This window comes from Kwoniella dendrophila, chromosome 3 (genome assembly GCF_036810415.1).
Source record: "Kwoniella dendrophila CBS 6074 chromosome 3, complete sequence".
Lineage (NCBI taxonomy): Eukaryota > Fungi > Basidiomycota > Tremellomycetes > Tremellales > Cryptococcaceae > Kwoniella > Kwoniella dendrophila.
Genome location: NC_089478.1, coordinates 987,518 through 1,002,043, shown reverse-complemented (window position 1 = coordinate 1,002,043; position 14,526 = coordinate 987,518). Strand labels below are relative to the sequence as shown.

General features: G+C 38.2%; 5 protein-coding genes across 5 annotated transcripts; 3 read left to right on the top strand and 2 right to left on the bottom strand.

The window, feature by feature from the left end:
- Positions 1–279: 279 nt before the first annotated feature.
- L201_002675 (uncharacterized protein) lies at positions 280–1,331 on the bottom strand (the record flags this gene model as incomplete). Its single annotated transcript, XM_066218449.1, has 3 exons — positions 280–568; positions 668–939; positions 1,038–1,331. The coding sequence occupies 3 exons, from the start codon at positions 1,329–1,331 to the stop codon at positions 280–282; spliced, it is 855 nt and encodes a 284-aa protein (XP_066074546.1).
- Positions 1,332–1,709: 378 nt separating this feature from the next.
- Positions 1,710–3,586, top strand: L201_002674 (uncharacterized protein; the record flags this gene model as incomplete). Its single annotated transcript, XM_066218448.1, has 8 exons — positions 1,710–2,062; positions 2,151–2,198; positions 2,335–2,422; positions 2,484–2,569; positions 2,631–2,791; positions 2,890–2,959; positions 3,039–3,104; positions 3,217–3,586. 8 exons carry the CDS (start codon positions 1,710–1,712, stop codon positions 3,584–3,586), a joined length of 1,242 nt encoding a protein of 413 aa, XP_066074545.1.
- Positions 3,587–3,706: 120 nt separating this feature from the next.
- On the bottom strand, positions 3,707–7,389 carry L201_002673 (uncharacterized protein; the record flags this gene model as incomplete). The annotated part of the gene is made up of 10 exons (XM_066218447.1): positions 3,707–3,986; positions 4,066–4,228; positions 4,303–4,455; positions 4,522–4,894; positions 4,965–5,283; positions 5,383–5,596; positions 5,663–5,957; positions 6,025–6,042; positions 6,106–6,517; positions 6,575–7,389. The coding sequence occupies 10 exons, from the start codon at positions 7,387–7,389 to the stop codon at positions 3,707–3,709; spliced, it is 3,042 nt and encodes a 1,013-aa protein (XP_066074544.1).
- A 1,599-nt stretch (positions 7,390–8,988) lies between these two features.
- On the top strand, positions 8,989–11,829 carry L201_002672 (uncharacterized protein; the record flags this gene model as incomplete). Its single annotated transcript, XM_066218446.1, has 6 exons — positions 8,989–9,829; positions 9,968–10,129; positions 10,188–10,267; positions 10,337–11,137; positions 11,200–11,299; positions 11,504–11,829. 6 exons carry the CDS (start codon positions 8,989–8,991, stop codon positions 11,827–11,829), a joined length of 2,310 nt encoding a protein of 769 aa, XP_066074543.1.
- An 881-nt stretch (positions 11,830–12,710) lies between these two features.
- On the top strand, positions 12,711–14,207 carry L201_002671 (uncharacterized protein; the record flags this gene model as incomplete). Its single annotated transcript, XM_066218445.1, has 9 exons — positions 12,711–12,767; positions 12,911–12,947; positions 13,030–13,121; positions 13,221–13,320; positions 13,408–13,563; positions 13,650–13,708; positions 13,779–13,838; positions 13,912–14,077; positions 14,158–14,207. The coding sequence occupies 9 exons, from the start codon at positions 12,711–12,713 to the stop codon at positions 14,205–14,207; spliced, it is 777 nt and encodes a 258-aa protein (XP_066074542.1).
- Positions 14,208–14,526: the final 319 nt, after the last annotated feature.

The window sequence follows — 14,526 nt, the reverse complement described above, 5'->3', positions numbered from 1 at the left end:
TAAAATGTATGATACATGTGTCAAATTGAAGATTGGTGTTACAACATGGTTGAGAGATTGTATTCTATGGCGTTTACCTTGCCATTGTACTCAGTCTAAATTAACATTGCTACTTCCCAACATTCCTCTGAGTTGCCTCATAAAATCTCCAAGTGCTATGAGATCGGATTTCAGCTAGTACAAGAACTCAGCTTCAGCTGCAACTGCCCGCATAGCATTCTCCTCCTGATCTCCTTGGACTGGCTTATTGACATTCCACGGCCGTTTTTATGGTTGAGTTTACCATTGGATCCTTTCACCTTTCCAATCGAAACATCTACCACCCCATTTCTCATTGGCATCATCATGCCTTTTAGCTTTACTCATAACATTAGTCATTTTATCTATAGCTTGTTTCAGATCGAACCTGCCATTTGATGGATCAGGCTTAGCATTTTCTCCTATAACCGGTTTTGTAAAGCTTGTTATAACTGTTCCAGGATGATACCCTATAGCTAAAGCAGATGAATTTTTATTGATTAATTCGTGCTCTAACGTACGTGTTATTTGATTTGTTGCTGCTTTTGATCTGAACATAATGGGTTAAATTTTAGCTATAATCAGAAAAGACAGATATCGGAAACTCGAAATTATTTATCTAATAGGTTATCAGATTCAGTATACTCACGCTCTATAAGAATACCAACCACCTCTCTCGTTATCTGATATACTACCTACTCTTGCACTCATTGATAAACACAAACTATTTCTAGAATGTACTAAACCCTTAGCGGGATCTCCTGATGATGACCATTCAGAAGACAATTTTTCAAAATTCTTCTTTGATGGTATCAAGGGAACAAAGTGTTTATAAGTTAATAGATGACCTAAAGTATTGATCTGAAATTGCCTTAGTGCTTTAGATGGATCAATAGATGATAATGATTTTTCGGCATGCAGCTGAAAAATCGTATCAGAGATTGATCAGTGGTTATGGTCCATGCAGAAATCTTCAAACAAAACACATATAGTAAGAAAGTGAGAGCAAAAATACTCACTATTCCAGCCATACAAGTTATCAATCTAACTTTATCTTTGCCTTCACGTTCTTCAACTAATTTCGCTGCATCCTGTAATCCTCTTTCTTCACTTATATCAATTTCGCCTAGGACACTCAGCCGCTCTTTGTCTTTAATGTTTGAGCCCTGGAAAATTCGTTCTGATAATTCGGTTTCTTGAGATTTCGGTTGATGAGTTAAAGCGTAAACCGATAAATTCGTATGCCGAAGTATATGTTGGGCCAATGCAAATCCAATTGACCCTGATGCTCCTTGTATGATAGCTACTGACATTTCGTCGATTTTTCTTCTGTCCGTTTCGCTTCTTAGCTGATAAATTGCATGTTATGTCTCTAGATAAAATGAACATCCCTCTCAAGGTTGTAACTGTAAAGCGATCTTCGACTAGCTAGCTAACTATACTTTTGATAGGGATCGAAAGTGGACTGGTTTTATGCGGAGTCTCCACATTTTGATGATGTCATGTAGATCACGTGACTATGACTGTATATATCGAGCGAAATCTGTTAATTGTAAATAACTTATTTACCTGAATTGTTGATCAAATGCAGAAAAGCAATTAAAAAAAATGTTCAAGGATATAATCAAATTGTGACATATAAATATATCCTTGCGGTAAGTACTGAGGAAAGCTGTAGATCTGTACGAGTTATGCAAGGTGAATACCCAGTTAGATCATTCCTGTGCCGTGGATTTGTTGTCATTACGGCTCGAACTGACCGGAATTTTACTGTCTCAGATTTTTATTTAGCCAAATCATTAGCCTATATCGATACGATCTATTCGGCAGATTCGATAGAATGGTGTCCATTCGAAGGATATCAAGATATTTTCGTTTGTGGTACTTACCAAATTGTCAAACCTGAGGAACAGCCTAAATCGACCGACAACATTGAGAGAAGTGATAGTGAAGATGAGGATGATGAGATAGATGCAGGACCTAGTAAACCTACACAAAGGGTTGGAAGATTACTAGTCTTTCAAGTCGGCGAGGACGATTCTTTGTGGGTGATTATGAGCTGTCTCTACTCTAGTGCATATCAAATATCATAAGGCAGCACTTACTTATAGCTTTTGTTTGTGTAATCGCAGAGAAGAGATACAAAGGATAGAAACTCCAGCTATACTAGACACAAGATGGTAAGTTGTCGTTCGAGCTCATATGCCATGGAATTCCCAAAGAAAGACTATGTCAACGAGTCATGTCAAGAGACTTCTCAAGCTGTCTTTGGACCATAGGAATTGACATCGAATTGACTTATGAATCTCACTGCAGGGCACCGCACCTTGATAATGGCAAACCCACATTAGGTGTAGGGGATGCTAAAGGTCACGTAACATTGTACGCCTTAAATCCTCAGACGGTGAGTCTTGCTGAGTTTCGAAGCAAAGTATCTCGTAGCTGATAGGTATCAACGTATACAGAAGCGACTGGAAGAAGTAGAACCAATTCAAGTAGATGACGAATTGATATTATGTCTATCGTTAGATTGGTCAAATCGATTGAATCCGTACGTTTTATTCTGGTCTAGCAACTTGCTTTGCATGAGCTGATGATCAAAAACATTGCAGATCTGCACCATCTACGATTATCACTTCTCTGTCTAATGGTAATCTATCGCATCTAACCCCTACTCAGACCGGATGGGAGATCGAATCAAGTTGGAAAGCCCATGATTTCGAACCCTGGATAACTAGTTTTGATAATTGGGATTCTAACACGGTATGGTCCGGTGAGTGTCGATCGAACATCTTCTGAGATGATAACAAATCTGTTCCATTCCATTCCTGATTACTATTATCACTGACTGAATGATATATCTTTTTGTAGGTGGTGATGACTGCAAACTGAAAAGGTGGGATTTGAGGGAAACTTTCAGACCAACTTTGGTCAATAAGAAGTACGTTATCAGCTTTTACTTTTGATTCAGAATCTTCATGCTTCACGCCATACTGACAAAATATACTGGAAACGATTAGCTTCGATGCTGGAGTCACCACGATAACGTCCTCACCGCACACAGAACATCTATTAGCCGTAGGGAGGTAAGTTCCAAATTTGCTAATTCTGCTGAATATATCTTCTGCAACACGATATGTTCTTAATGTCATTACACAGAAACAATCATTGACGAACGCTTACTGGTGTGATTTGTAGTTACGATGAAAATTTACGTATATTCGATACTAGATCACCTAAAGAACCAATTGAAACTATACCATTAGGTGGTGGTATATGGAGAACCAGATTCCATCCTTCATCAAAAAGGGAAAATGACATCTTGAATGCATGTATGCATGATAATTTCAAGATTGTCAGATTGACAGATAATATCCTAGATGATGCACAGCAGGAAGGGAAAGAAGATGAACAAAAATGGGAAGTTGTCAAGACGTTTGAAGATCATACAAGTTTAGCTTATGGTGTTGATTGGTCAAGATTACCCTCTAGATCAGACAGTGATGAGGATAGTTTGATTGCTAGTTGTTCATTCTACGATCATTCTATGCATTTATGGAGAGGTTGATCATAAACATATTTTATGCATTATGATATAATAGTACAACAGGTTATGTTCATACATTCATCTGCACCGCTATGTAGAAAATATGCAAGAAGCGATATCATTTTGTGTAGATGTGATACTTCATTCATCACCTTCGTCCTCATCGTCCTCTAAATCTCTTATATCTTCATCTTCGGAATTCCTCCTAATTTCTTCTGCACTCTTTGTTGTGTTATTATTTGTTGTATTAGGAGCTTCTTTAATCTGATTTCTATACATTTCAGCAAACTGTTCTGAAGTTGTAGCTTGTTCCCATGATTTATCTTCTCTAATCTTCATAAATCTTGGAAATCTGATTGATAAACCTCTTTCTGAACCTAATAGTGTTGCAGCTGCTGGATATACTGGTGATAAAGTTATACTAACAGAAACAATAATTATATGTTAGCTAACATCGCAGGAGAGAACGAAAACAATACAGAACAAAACTTAAAACTTACTCTGCACCACGTATTTCCCATACTTCACAAGGTTCAAACCAATAATCAGGTCTCAATCCTCCTGTATCATATACCCCTAGTGGTGTAGTTTTATTACATTTTTCAGGTAATCCTTCAGGTGGGAAACGTTTGAGTAGATCCTTGTAAAAGGCATCGGAGAAGCCTACATCCAAACAGAGCCGTGGAGTCAGTTATAACTCGCATCAGACTAAAGATTAGATCTCGTGTGATACTTACCAGAAATACATTTACAAACAGCCTCCAAAGCCCCAGATTCAGGATTATGACATGCCAATAAGATGGGACTCCACCATCCTGCTTTTCTACCTTGACCCCACCATGCTCCGATAGGTACGAGATCAAGTGAATCACCCAAACCTTCCAAATAATCTAAAATGAATCCCATCAATCAGCGTTGGTCAAAACGATGTCTTTCATTCAGGAAAATCCACTTACCCTTCTTGACTTTCAGCCAACCTTGACTTCGTTGATCAGGTTCATAAGTGGCAGGTAAAGGTTTTCTCTTCCCACCTTTACCTTTCCCTTTTTTGGATGGTGTATCACCTACATTCGAAGTATCGTCCTCATCATCTTCTCCTGTCAAACCTTCACCAGATTCCAATAACTTGACCATTAACCCTTCACATTTTTGTTCTACAACAGTCTCAAAGAAGGCTTGCATTTCAGCTGGTACATCCTGTAAGGAAGTTGAATCTAAAGAAGCTACATGTGCAAATCTTGCTAATGTTGGATCAGAAGGGTTGGAGAATGGTTCAAATAATGTTCTAAGGAGATGTCTTCGGTGTGAGAATGGCGAATCAAGTAATGTCTACAACGTTTTCTTATGAATAAGCAGTTCACCAAAAGCTGTCTTTACCAGTAGATACGTCCTCACTTACCTGATCATTCAGTAACATCAAGTCAAATGAAAAAACTCCCACAATGACTTTTATATCTTCCACCCTCACATCTTTCTTGGCTCTATTGGATAGATCTTGGAATGTTCTATAAGCCCCATGGTCTTTATCCACAGCAACGATCTCAGCATCCATTACAAACGAGGTGATCTGCTGAGAATGAAGTAGATCAACGACTGTTTGACTAGGGGTTGACGAATCAGAGGGGAATGGTGTAGGTGGAGATGGCAGAGGTCGTAATAGCATTGTCAAAATCAGTTGACAAACATCGGGGTATTTTTCTGTCATATCTTCTAAATGTCTATAGATGGGGGAAAAATTCAGTACTGATAAATCTTCTTTGACGAAATACCAGACTCATCGACAATCCGCTTTCAATCCGTAACGATCTCATACTTACCGACTGAACAGCCTAACCCAAACTTTCCCATCATCCCCTTGGACCCATCTCCCACCACCATCATCTTCGCCTTGAGGTCCATCTATCCTCGCGTGTATTTGTACCCTCTGACCATCCAATTTGGCTTCAGCTGTAAATGGTAGCGTGCCCAATCGAGTGAAGACTTCATTGAGAGACCGAGTGATTGATCCCAACATAGGCGAAAGAGGTATACCTTAAGCATGTACAAAGTCAATATGCCGTCTCCTCCATAAACCAGAGGATTATCTTTTGGACTTACCGACGTTAACTCCTACTCTATCTTCCAAGCCTACCAGGCCACCTTGATCTAGTCCGACTACCAAATCGCTAAAATTTGGATGACGAACGTATACTTTTCGTACAGTCTTGACTGCTTCTACACATCTTTCTTCTACTTCTTCTCTAGCGGGATCAGATTCAATCTTTGGACGTGGAACCCGCTTTTGTCCTTTCTCAAGCTTCTGAGGTGGTGGAGGGAGTGGTTTAACGGAATCAAGTAACTCTTGTGGTATGTGCAGTAATGCAGTAGCTCTCGCTAAAGCTGTAAGTAATGTCTATAAATTGAATTAGTGTCAAAACCCGACAAGAGACTCAATCAGCTTTCCTGGGAAGTGAACTTACAAGTCGTACAGCCCCAATCTGACATGGTATCGTTCATATTAGTCAAGACTTTCTCAGCAATCTGGATAAAACTTCACTCACTCTCAGGTTGCCTACCATACTCCTTACTAAAAATTTCACTTCTTCACCTCTAGCTTGAACCATCAATTTTCTCACTATATCACCTTTAATTCTACCACTTTGACTTCCTTTCACTTTTGACAAACTCAACATCCTTGTGTACACATCACCAACTAGTAAAGGTGAAGGTTTGACTAAGGTTCTTAGATTATTCTTGGCTTCATAAGCTACATCTCCTGGATCACCCCATTTATCCCATAATTTCTTCAGATCACGAGGTTGTAGTCCTGAAACAGATATAATAGCTTTGTTGAGTATTTGTGATCCTACACCTAATTCACAAGGTAGGTAATTCGGTAATAAGTGATTTGATAGCAAGTATAATGATGGAGGTAAATCGATTGGTGAAGCATGAAGTAGTAAATGCAAAAAACTGATTCCAGGGTGCATATCAGTAAAGGATCTCCCCTCGTTGTGTAGTATAACTCACTTGGTTAATACTCTAACGATCAGTAACCTTGACCTTGTACTTGATACTTGAATATATACCCCAACTAAAACACTGTATGGTAATCTACCTTTTGGCCATTTTGATACATTTACCTCTGAAGGTCTGAACAGAAACGCGTCCGTATCAAAATTTATAGCTTCAACAGATTCTGAAGGTGCTATGGAAGTGATTGTTGCTGGTTTACTTGGTGAAGATAGGATTGGCTTGATGTCAGGCTTCAACTCTCTAAGAGGAGGTGAAGGCGTTCGAATATTTCGAGAAGCAAATATTGATGCTATAGGTTTCGATGCTTTCTTGATTATAGTATTGTCTTTTTCTACAATCTCTTCTTTCTGAACTATTGCACCCTGTCCTTTTTTGATTGGGGGAAGTTGTTGTTTACTTGAACATGAACCATTCACTCCCGTAGCTTCTGAATATGGCGGATCAACTGATACTATATCATCATTTCCATCTTCCACTTCGTCACCAGCAACTTTTCCGTCTTCTTCTGGTGTAGCTGGTCCTTTACCTTTATCCACTGATTTATTGCGTTCAGCTTCGAATGCTGCTTTTAATTGTCTGGCGACTTTGGAATCTCCATCATCTGTTTGACTCTTGACTTCAACCGGTAAATCATCATCATCTGAATCTTCAATACTTATTATAGTCTCATTCCGATTGTGTCCATTGATAATGGCTTGTTTGGGTTTTGAAGGTGAAGCGAAGAAATTCGATATTGAAGTCTGTTGACCTTTCTTAGCTTTCTTCTTTGAAGGAGGTGTAGATGGTCTAGCTTGTCGCTTTGGTGCCATAATGCTCCAGCAAGGTCAGGCTAATATGCCAAGCAGAATGGAATTGAATTTGTCGTGTTCAGCTTAACGGTCTATCGTTCTTAACCAGACATAGCATTTATCGCAATTTAGGAATTCTGAATAAACATTACAAGTAGATCGCGTCCATATTTTTGGTACATGACATCACTCGGTGTCGATCGTTTTGAATAGCACCCTCGTGGGTGCCGCGTGGCACGTGGCCCACCCTCGATCACGGCGTTCGACCGCAATAGGTAATCCGCCAACCTTCGCCAAAGATCCCTCTATCCCCCTTCTGCCGTCAAAAGTGCAGTAATTCCAAGTTCGATATTCATGCTGTGAACCATTCAAGGTAACAATGAACTATTCTCTGCTTGCTTAATTTTGTGTACAAGATGATAACGCAGCATTCAGCAAAAGGAGTCCCCAGAAGACAGGTGTCTGTATTCATGCGAATGGAATCAAATGATAACCGAGAGCGCTTCGAGCGGCTGTCGAAGGGTGTAGTAAAGATTTGACTCCGGGATTGATATTGCCTATTCCGAGATCGTCATAAACTCGCTCTTCATCGGAAATTCATTCTTTGTTATTGCGAACACACAAGAGATATATGGATTATCAACATATCCTGCCATAGAGGATTAAAAAACGTATAACATCTAGCATCTGATACACGAATGCCCGAATATTTGATTCATATCAGCTGACAGACCTTGGTGGATATCATGATCTCCCCTTTTCCTGTAAATCAAGTGTAACCCAGCTCGGAGAATAAAGGAAGCAACAGTGAAAAATGATGGTCCGTTTCTCGTCCGTAAAAATTGGAAACCAACATGTTGGGCGAACGGATGCATTTTGATTCCCAAGCTAAAGCTGACTTCTAAGCAATCGTATACATGCATGGGCTATCTGCAAGGGACCCACCGGTGACCGCTGAGCATACAAAATATAAAGCAAGGCGATAAATGAAACGTTGATTAAAAGGGTGAGGGTGACATACGAATCTGAAAGTAAAAGTAGAAATACAACATAATTTTGCCTCCGAAGGTTTTTTATACACCGAATAAATACCCAGGCCGAAGAAAAACTAACGAGAGATCTTGGCTTTAAGAGGAATATATGAAAGGTTTTTCAATCTCATGCAGCGTATAATATGAATGTATACATACCTATATTGTTCATCCCATCATATTGAGTTTCCTCATTAACATAATCATCGCCATCAACACTTTTCTCCACAAGACTGAGTAACGTTTCATGTTCAAACCTTTATTTTCTCCTCTTCTTCGGTCATCGTTCTGGTAACCTTACAAAGGCTAAAGGCATAAGGAGAAAAACAAAAGACTTAGGTACGCTTTATTCCCGCTAGCGCATATTTAAATCCATCCAACTAAAATATCAGAAGATTCAAGATTCAAGATTCAAGATCCCAATAAACTGGCCAAAAAGCATCCGAATCGTTAAAAAGATTAAAGGATAAAGGATACTTTTTAGAACTGCTTTGTACTGCGTAGAGTCATTGTGAAGTTGGTTTCAAAATATCAATATCATATACCCCTTTATGTGTAATTCGCTTTTGTCCGGACCTGGTTAGACAATATGATCAAAACATCTACACCTCCTTCAGCTGTATCACCTTCTCCTTCAAATTCAACTACAACATCATCCACATCTCCTTCTCGCGATAACCAATCTTCATCGTCGTACATCAAGAAACATAAAACATCATTAGATTTCATTTGTTCACCTACGACAATCGATTCTTTATCAAGACCAACTTTAAATCATCCTTTAAAGAAAGAAGAAGGTAATCAATCGCCAAACGAAACATCTTCTCCCAGTTACTTATCACCTAAACCATCATCGCCCCCTCCCCCATCATCATACTTCAATCTTTCTAATGCATCGACTTCAACTACAAACAACAATATGAACGATAACAACACGTATAAGAAAAAATCGTTAGAATGTCTACCTAGAGAATTATTAGCTTTGATTGGATATCATATAATGGTAGATGATAGTCATACAGATGAAGATGGGAGTACTATAATTGGCGGTAAACATCCGTCAAATTTATTACCATTATTATTCACGTCAAAAACAATATATGAATCAATTTGCTTTGATAATAATCCACAACTGTATAATAGTTTATTTAGATTAACTTTTGATGTAAAAGCTTTAGATAGAAGATATCAATGGATGAAGAAGAATTTAAATAAAACTTCTCCTCCACCGAGTAAAGGAAGTGGTAAAAAAGTGTTTGATTTATTTTCAGATCCAAGAAGTTGGGCAATTGATTATAGAACCAGATGGGAACAAACTTATAGAATGTGTCAAGTTGCAAAACGTTGCAGAATTGAACTTCCAGGTATATGTGATAAAGAAGCTTTCGTAGCTGATTTATGGAACGTTTGGTTCTTGTTGACTGAAAATGGTGAGTTATCGAATTATGCCCAATGTCTTGTTGGAGATATGAGGATAAAAACTACGCGAATGATATGGAAACTTGCGAAGAAAGGGATTCAGATATAATAAGGGTCATTTTCATTCGATGCTGATTAACACATTTTAGATGGCAAAAACATCAAATTCCTGAACGAGCATTGTCAACTGCGAGGATTCGTGCTGGCGTTCTATAAAGAGAATCTGTTGAAAGAGTCACTAGTACCTGGATATCCCAGAGATTCAGGGGATAAAGCATTAACCGTGTGGATTTGCCTTTTATCAGGTCACGGTAAGTCGAATGGGATTTGCCATACTGTTCGTGACAAGCTAAACATTATGTTGTTTAGATGACATCGGTGAAGATATTCCTTCGGAGGTGGACGAAAAGATTTTCATGCTTCGTCCTTACGTTTTCGCTTGTGCTAAGGTAAGTCTCACTCGTCTCTGGCCTAATCTTTCATATGTACCGCTTACCGCTTTCTTGAATGACTCTCAGTACGATATACATTACGCTCCTTGGCATTATCGACAATTACCATTCTGTGCGCCAGATTGTACAGATCATGAAACAGATGCATCCATAAGATTAAAAGCTATGACATATAAAAGATTTGGATATACGTGGAAAAGAGCACCACCGCATTTCGTTCTAGGAATATATTTAGTCTTTTTAAGATTATTGGAAAGACAACCTGACAGAATTGGAGTTAAAGCTGGAAGTTCAACATTTTCAACGTCACAATTTGAAGTTGGATTACCTGGATTATTCTCATCATCAAATTCAAAAAAATTGATACAATCAATTGATCATGATAGAGAATGGCAAAGAAATACAATGTGTCAAGATCCACATACATCACCTGGATTACCATCATTATCATTTTTTGGTCAAATTAAAGGATTTTGGAGAGGTAAATTTTTATTTTATGATTTTGATTTATATAGACAAATCTTAGCTGGTAATATGAGAGGTGTATATACAGGTACATTTGCTGAACAAGCTGCAGAGTTTGAATTAAATGAAACTATTATAAAATTACCAAAAGATAAAGTAGGTGGTGATGGTCCGCTTTTATCAGCTGGTTTCAAAGATGAATACGATGAAAATGGTGAAGAACAAGATAAAATAAAGAATGGTTATGGTTTTCAACTTTCAAACGAGAATGAAATTGTACAAGAAGGTTGGACAAAAGAAATCTTAATCAGTGGTCGAGTTAGAACTAGTTGGGGATGGGCTAAAGTAAGAGGCAGAGTTAGATCATGGGACGGTTTAGTTATTATAGAGATGACTTATTCGGTAAGTTCAGCCCATGATCTTGTTACAACAATTTCGCAACTAATTCGTGTTCATTCTGTCAGCGTCATGTCATGGGTAGATGGATCTGGAGAGGGTATCTACATACTGGTGGTTATATGGTCGGAAGATGGAGAGATACTTTTACTGCTGAAAACCTGAGGGGTGAGTTAGACGTTTTCACACACTACAATTCTTCTCTCATTGCCTTCCAAGCCCCACGTCCACGCCCCATCCCACCCCTTACTTCTTTGCCCATCTCCTCTTCTACCTACCCTCTCTGTCCTCCGTCTTCGAATCTAGCCCCTCATCCTACGAGTGCACTGAAATTTTCAAAATATCATTGCCATGCTGACCGTTTTCAAATAGGTTACGAAGGTGCATTCGGTATAATACGAGCTGGAGATCCTCTATATCCCGATCATTTCCCTAAAAGAATGGAAGATTCTCTAGGTGTAAACGCGAATGTTCATCCCGTCAACCAAAACGCACATCAACAACCACAAACAAATTACAATCAGGCTCAACAAGCAAATCACCAACCTCAACAACAGCTTCAAACGGCGACTTTCAATAACTACCCACATACAACGAGACAAAATGATAATCCTTCATCTTCGCGTACTTCATCCGATTCTCGAAACTCGGCTTTACCACAAGGTAGATCTGGTATACTGAATGGGAATGGTAGTTGATCGAAATTCTAAAATGGGAGTTATTATGGGTTGTCACAAATACCTTCACCTAATGAACAGTTCCATACAAATATATTTCAAGTATTCCTCGGGAACGTTACGCTTGCAATGTCACGTCTGTAGTGGTGATCAAGCTTGATTAATCGAAGTTGATATATCGATGATTTTTGTTCCCAGAAATGGTATAGTCGTGTGAATTCAAATATATAAGTATAATTTCAGACAGTAAATATCATAGTTGTATCGAAATATAACAGCTACGACCATGACATGTATACACGTTGTCATGCTAGCGTTCCGTGTATGTAAACATCCAACAAATACAGCAGAGTATAACAGAGGGCAAGGACGATAAGGACCTGCATTTAACAGTTTTGCCGAATCCAAAGTAGCCAATATCCCTAAGATAGTGTTGTTGCATTCATTTGATCGTGTTCGAGCGATAATTTGTGCGAGGCAAGCTGTAAAACATGGGATAATGAATGCGAAAGATCGAATAATCAATGAGAGAGATTATCTAATCAAATAAACAATTTTCAACGGTTAAGTTAGCGATAATAAGTAACTTATTCGATCGTTTTGGAAAGTAACGGTTAAACTGTTAAATTGATAATGACGTATCATATCTTAACGTATAAAAAACTCGATTTGGATTGAGATTTCGATAAAAGGCGATTATTTTGAATGCTTCTTTGCATCGAAAACATAGGATTACAGACGGGCCTTATTGCATAATTAGACAGAACACATATTCTTTAGTATTTTTGCTATTGATCAAATCGTTTTGAGCAAATTCATAGATTAGACTACAGTATAGGAGATTTCAGAAGTATAAACCATCATAGATAATATAGATAGCAAAGAAGATAAAGCAAAATAAAATGACTTGGCAAATCGATTTAAAAGGTAAAACTATTGTAGTATCAGGAGGCAACAGGGTAAGTTGGTTGTCTCTTCGTGTCACTCAGCCAGTGATGTATATTATAGCATCGGGTCCCTCACTGGCAAATCTGATCTATATATGGCAGGAATGACTTATACCGATGGAGATATCTTTATTGATGATCTGTACGTACTATAGGGAATCGGGTTAGCTATCAGTGAACAAGTTGCTCAAGGTTAGTCCTTGGTGTTTCCCTTTTCTGAACAATGATCAGACCGAGCTAATATGGTTCACCCTATCCTCATCTCCTCAATTAGCTGGAGCTCACGTAGCTATAATATACAGAAAAAGTGAAGATGCACCTGAAGTAGCCAAGAAGATTGGTGAAAAATATGGGGTACACTGCGAGGTAAGTTTTTAGTAATTGTTAAGGATAATGCCGCATTATTGGCTTTTGGTGATAGATATTCTCACACTGATATCTGCTATTCTTCTTATTTCCGTTCAGGCATATCAAGCAGATGTATCAGACCAAAAAGCTATTACCGATCTATTCCAAAAGATCTACTTTGATGTCGGACCTATCGGTGGTGTAGTCTGTAATGCAGGTCAGTCGAAATCCAAATTTGTTTTTGATCATAAATCCGTTTTTTATTTCTTGGTTTCACTGATGATGTATAATAATCTGTTTTTAGGTATTAACTATAAGAAAGATGCACTTGAATATACCAAAGAAGATTTTGATGGTCATTTTGGACCAAATGTATGGGGTGTATTCACTTGTGCTCAAGCTGCAGCTAGATTATGGAAACAACATGATTACAGAAATGGTAGAATCGTTTTTGTATCTTGTGAGTATTACTTCCTTCGGCCTCCTTGTCAGAATCATATCCAGGAACAGCTCAACTTATGGTACAACCTTTCTTTCTTTGAATAGCCGTTTCTGGTACGATTGCCAATAGAGGTGTACAACAAGCCTTCTACAATCCAACTAAGGTAAGAAATCATTAGTCATGTCATTAACGATAAATACTGTTATGTTAACAATGCTTATCTCTCTTTTTAGGCTGCTGTCATTTCATTAGCTAAAACATTAGCTATGGAATGGGCATCTCAAGGAACTATCGTAAGTTATTGTTTTTTTTGGGGCAGGGGAATGGGAATTGTGACTTACTCCGTGATATTCTCTTTCATATCAGGTTAACGTATTATCACCTGGATATGTATTAACCGATATGAACGCTTCATTGAAAGATGATCAAAAAGAAAGAGAGGAAACAGCTTCAATGACAATGTTAAATCGAATAAGTGAACCCTCTGAACAAGCAGGTACAGCTGTATTCTTGTTATCTGATTATGCTACTTGTGAGTTTATAGTCTTTAAGATATTCCTCGCGTAGGTTCTTATTCGACTAACAGCGTTAATATTGTTTCATCACAAATAGATATCACAGGTACCGAAGTTATCGTAGATGGTGGTTTGTCAAGTTGGTAAGAAGTCAATAGTCATAGAATTTACTCAAGTAGCTCAAAGTATACATGCATGAATGCATATCAAATACAATGTCTCGTATACTTTGCTATCAGTTTCTGGTGCAGCTGCATATCCGTCAATACGGCCGTAGGACCACAGACGGGTTTGACCGATGATGTGTACGATTGCAATCAATTTACCCGGCTACCAGATAAATGACTTACAATTTGTAGGGTTAAAAATAACTTTTGACCTTAATTCTGAATTTATCATTTACTACTATCATTTCTACTTCGACATTATCTTGCAAATTGGACTCATATTTCAAGCTTGATCAATA